A 5,386-nucleotide genomic window follows, 5' to 3' on the forward strand; every position below is an offset into this window, starting at 1 on the left:
AATGGAGGAGTATTTGATCACTTATCTAAGGACACGTTACTAACTAGGTCAGAGTTCGACAACGACTTTTGGTAGCTACAATTTGTTGATCAATTTGGTAGTTATACTGGTAGTTATAGTTATTAGACTTATCCAAGTAGGAGACTGTTGGATTAGGGGTCTAATCCCATAACTATAATTGGTATATACGTGAATTGATAGTAGCACAATCATTTTGGGTTGTCTTCAAACCTAACAATTGAATAGGATGATTGTTAGAGAGAGAAGAATGATTTATTAATTTATTACTTGGTTAATAAATTAATTAGAAATCAAAATAAATGATTTATTAATGTATTATGGAAATAATATATTAATTATAAATCATATTATTTAATTAATATTTAATCATAAATTGATTTGGAATTAATTTTGTGATTAAAGGAATTAATTAAAACTGTAGGGATTAAAGGTGGCAATGTTCGATAGTTGAGCATTGGGCAATTCTAAAACCTCCCTATAGAGGGGGAAGGGGACGAAATCTAGAGCATCTTTAGGGTTTCCTTGGGCTCTATGGGTGCTTTGGATACCTTAGGGAAGAAGTTAAAGGATTAAGGTTATCTTGGATACACTTGCCTAATCCAATACCTTCCTAACACCTATATAAATCCTCCTTAGGGTAGAATTTCGGCCATGACTTCTTTCTAAGTGCCTTGGATGAAATTCAGGCTCCTCCTCTCTCTCTCTCTATAGTTTTCCTTGATTGTTAGGTTTGTTTGTGAACCAGTAGAGGCGCGCCACTTGTGGCGTTTGCTACCAAAGGTCTTTCAAGCAAGGATTCAAGATTGTTTACAATAACAATCTTAAAGGTATGTAACATAACCCTTATTATATGATTTTCGATTATTATCTATAGATCTAGGGTTTGCAAATTGTTGTTCATATTGTATGTTCAATTAGAGAAAACATAGATCTTAATTAGGGTTGCATGCATACATAGGATTCTATGTTATGCTCAAAACCCATCATAGATGGCCACGAAGTGACGAATGGATGAATAGATTTTGAATAAGGATTTTAACCTTTGATCGTTGACAAAGTTTGACTTAGGACATTTTAGTGAATTTGAATAGTAGTTGAGGTTAGGTCCCTTTTTATTGTATATGTGAACGGTAGAGACGACATATAGAGTCGTGATCTATTCAGCTATTTTCATATTGTGATATGAGTTTTCCTCACTGTACTCGTGGGTTGAAGACACCAATGCAGACCCACTAAGCTGTGCTATGTATCCTGGTATATAGGATTTTGCTATGCTATAGTGAACTGTTAGATTGGTAGATCTGTATGATTACATGTTTGTTGGTTATACGTTTATCTGTTTTATATATCGACATAGTGTGCTTTGGGTTGAGGCTTTACTGCTATGTCGTAAACCAATAGACCGGGGTATTGCAGTCTGATGACTGATTGGGCTAGGGTATTGCAGTTCGATGGATTGATTGGACTCGTTGCATATTAACATTCCGGTCTGATGACTGATTGGGCCGAGACATTCCAGTCTGATGACTAACTAGGACGAGGTTAGTCCAGCCCGATGGCTGTAGACCCGAGGGTATTCCAGCCCGACGACTGATTGGACCCAACATGCATGATTATATATGTTATGCTGTGAGGGATATATTGTGGGAACTCACTAAGCTTGGTTTCAGGTACTTTAGAAGACATGGGCAAATGGTTGATCGTGCATATCATCCTAGATATTTACTTGACCTATGACTTTGGGATACTCTGATTTATATTTATTGATTTTGGAAACTATGTTTTGTATGACTTATGGTTTTTGATATGGTTTTAAAAATGAAAACTTTTATCATGATTTTTGGGATGTTACACACCATCACCATTCATATTCGTCGGTTATGTCATTGTCATCTCCATAAATCGAAAATGAAACCTTAGCATCATCGCCACCTCAAGATCGATCGATAGATCTACAAATCTAAAAACACAAAGTATTGAGTTAGAGTTTCTTATATAAGAAAGCGACAACGAAATGGGTGACACCGAGAAGTCAGAGCCGAATAATGCTAGGGTTCCATCGGAGATCTAGGGCCTTTCCGTATGCGTTGCTGGAGATCTATGGGTTTTTCGACGACGACGATGTTTCCGAAAAAGACCAGGGAGAAGGATTTCCAGATCAGAACTCCGACAAAATCAAAAATAGATGTTTCAACATCGGCGACCTGGAGAAAGGGAGAGACGATGTATAGAAAGAAAGACAACGTAGAGGAACAATGACGGTTGTGGCGGTGGTTTCCGACTGGTGGTGTTGGTTTCCAACAGACAATAATGGTTTTGATAGATGGTGGTAGTTTTCGGTAGGTGACAATGGTTTCCGACAGGTGGCGATGATTTTCGATGACACAATGGAGTGATATATATATATATATATATATATATATATATATATATATATATATATATATATATATATATATATATATATATATATATATATAGAGAGAGAGAGAGAGAGAGAGAGAGAGAGAGAGAGAGAGAGAGAGAGAGAGATATGAGTAGTATTAGGGGTAAACTTTTATTTTTATTTATTTGCTATGTTACCTTTTTAAATCAGAAAATTAGGAAAAAAAAATCATATCAATAAGGACAAATCTGTCATTATAAAAAGTTTTAAAAATTTATGAACTAAAACCGTAACAAAATAAAAGTTTTGGACTAATTATGCTATTCCAAAATATTTTAGACCAAAGTAATAATTTTTGATAAATTATATTTTTATAATTTTGTCCGGAAAAGAAAATAAGAAGATTGAGAGGAAACGGAAAAGAAAAAAAAACTTATTTTTTACAAAGAATTACAGAAGGAAGAGAAAGTAAAAGAGAGTAAGCTTCTATTTCATACTATCTCTTTGCCTCTTAAAATAAATAAAAACTGGATAACGGGGTATTAGCGTAACTTCTCGCTACAAAACAGTAGTGGGTTATAATTTACTAATTATTAACCATGGTTAAACAACCAACCTCACCCCACACACACCATAACCACTATCTCCCAGCGGTTTATATATGGAGAAGTGTGGAAAGTAGAAACCCACAAAACCTGCAAGAAGAAAAAAAACACACTTTCACCATAACCCACTCACAAACCACAGATCGAGAGGAAGAAGAAAATGGTCGGAGATGGAAACCAGCATGGTATGATGGTTCATGTACCTCCGTGGACGCTCATGGACGATTCTGTCGCCGGAGTTTCACCTTTTTCTCCTCGCAGCCCAAATGCAACCGTAAACAGCTTATCATCCATTGAAGACTACGCTTATTTCCTCCGTAACGACGCCGCGCTCCGACGCTATCTGGAAGAAGACCTGGATGGAGATGGATCTGGCTCCGGTTGTACGGATTTTGACATCACGTCGGAGGCTTACGCTTGTGATAGTTTTCGGATGTATGAGTTTAAGGTACGTAAGTGTGCTCGTGGCCGGTCGCATGACTGGACCGACTGTCCGTACGCTCATCCAGCGGAAAAAGCTCGCCGCCGAGATCCCCGGAGATACAGTTACTCCGGAACTGCGTGCCCTGAGTTCCGTAAAGGAAACTGTAAGAAAGGAGACGGTTGTGAGTTTGCTCACGGCGTTTTCGAGTGCTGGCTCCACCCAAGCCGTTACCGTACGCAACCGTGTAAGGACGGAATAAATTGCCGCAGACGTGTGTGTTTCTTTGCTCATACACCGGAGCAACTTCGTGTACTCAGTCCACATACTGATTCTCACGACGGTACGTCACTAAAAGGCTTTCCGCCGTTCTTCTCTTCGCCGTCGGAGACTTCCACACCCCCATCGGAGTCCCCACCGATGTCTCCGATGGACAGCTCTCTCAGCCGGTCACTAGGTTCGGTTTCAGTGAACGATATGTTATCATCTCTCCGGCGTTTGCAGCTTAACAACAAAACCCCATCTATGTCAACAGCATGGAGCCTACAAATGGGTATGACCCTTCCCTCCCCCCGGTCGGGTTTCTACAGCCTCCCATCAACTCCGACCCGACCTGTAACCCGACCCGGTCTAGGGTTTTCAGATATCTGGGAAGAAGGGTGTGTGGAGGAAGAACCTGCCATGGAAAGAGTGGAATCTGGTAGGGGTTTGAGGGTGAAGATGTTTGAGAAGTTGAGCAAGGAGAATCTGGTAGGGGTGGATCCGAACCCGGAAGAAGGTTCAAACCCGGATGTTGGATGGGTCTCGGAGCTTGTGAAGTGATGGTATCCAGATTCCAGAACTCCCCAACACCTTCAAAGTGTTCAAATTTAATGATGGATTAATTAATTAAGGGTATTTAATGAAAGGTAAATTAGTTGTAAACCATTTTGTTTACTTGTTTTCCCTTCTGATGTACATAGCTTAAAAGGAAGGGCGTGAAGTGTAAGTCTATTTTATGGGGGCTGGTATGGTGGACGAGTACAAGAAAGAGATGGGAGGAAATTAAAGGGTGGGATTTTTCTATTCGAAATGATTTTTATATATTTAGTGTGATAAATGTAATTTGTCACCTTGGTGAACTGTTACTGACCCTTTATTGGAGTATTATTGATATTGATGTGTACTTGTTCTTACTGTTTCTTTGATTGCACTTAAAGAACTTAAAACATGTCTGTATGTAGTAAGCATGCTAGCTTGTTTGATGCATGTATGTAATAATGATATGCATCCAAGGAAACATGAACTGAACATGTAATCATGTGTAATCTAATTATAGATCTTATTGGGCCACATAAAATAACGTCAATTAAATTTAACACGATATGATTGTGACTTGCCACATCGTAAAATTTCTCAAAATGCAAGTTCAAATCAAAAGCCTTTAAGCTATAAAAGTAGGGTGCTAATATATGTATCCATACCTTACCTAAATCTAAATCGTTATACAAGCATACACGGGGTACACAATTCAATCGGGAGTGCTTATAGAATTTTCTTAAAAGTATTGAAGTAAATTGCCTTCTAAAATAGTGATTTACAAAATGGAGCTAAATACATACAAAGACTGGTAAAGCAAAAGTAAAGAGAATCGCACAAATGGGTAATGGCTAAAATGGGATATGGTTTTAACATCATGACGACTACTGTTCGTAACTTTCTTGGGATCGATTGCGAAATATTATTTCCTTTTTCTTTAAGTAGGTTTATGTAATGGTTTATAAGTGTTATTTTCATGGTAAATTTTATTGTCCCCAAGCCTTCAAACAATTGAAGAAATAGTTCACAGTAATTTTTTTCGTATACTGGGGTTTTAGGAGACAATTTAAAATATTTATAGTAATTTCTTTGTATACGATTTGTATAGAAGGGTGGCAGGCAGTGCCATCGATGGCGAATAACATATATGACGAC

General features: G+C 38.1%; 1 protein-coding gene across 1 annotated transcript; it reads left to right on the top strand.

Moving 5' to 3' along the window:
* Positions 1-3,080: 3,080 nt before the first annotated feature.
* Positions 3,081-4,598, top strand: OZF1 (CCCH-type zinc finger family protein). The gene has a single exon (XM_079013399.1). It carries the CDS (start codon positions 3,173-3,175, stop codon positions 4,253-4,255), a length of 1,083 nt encoding a protein of 360 aa, XP_078869525.1. The 5' UTR covers positions 3,081-3,172; the 3' UTR covers positions 4,256-4,598.
* Positions 4,599-5,386: the final 788 nt, after the last annotated feature.

Source organism: Lactuca serriola, chromosome 8 (assembly GCF_051521515.1).
Source record: "Lactuca serriola cultivar US96UC23 chromosome 8, Lser_US96UC23_V15, whole genome shotgun sequence".
Classification (NCBI taxonomy): Eukaryota; Viridiplantae; Streptophyta; class Magnoliopsida; order Asterales; family Asteraceae; genus Lactuca; species Lactuca serriola.

Bases quoted from the DNA above. Each gene is read 5' to 3' on its own strand.
- OZF1 (XM_079013399.1), top strand. From the start codon at position 3,173: ATGGTCGGAGATGGAAACCAGCATGGTATGATGGTTCATGTACCTCCG.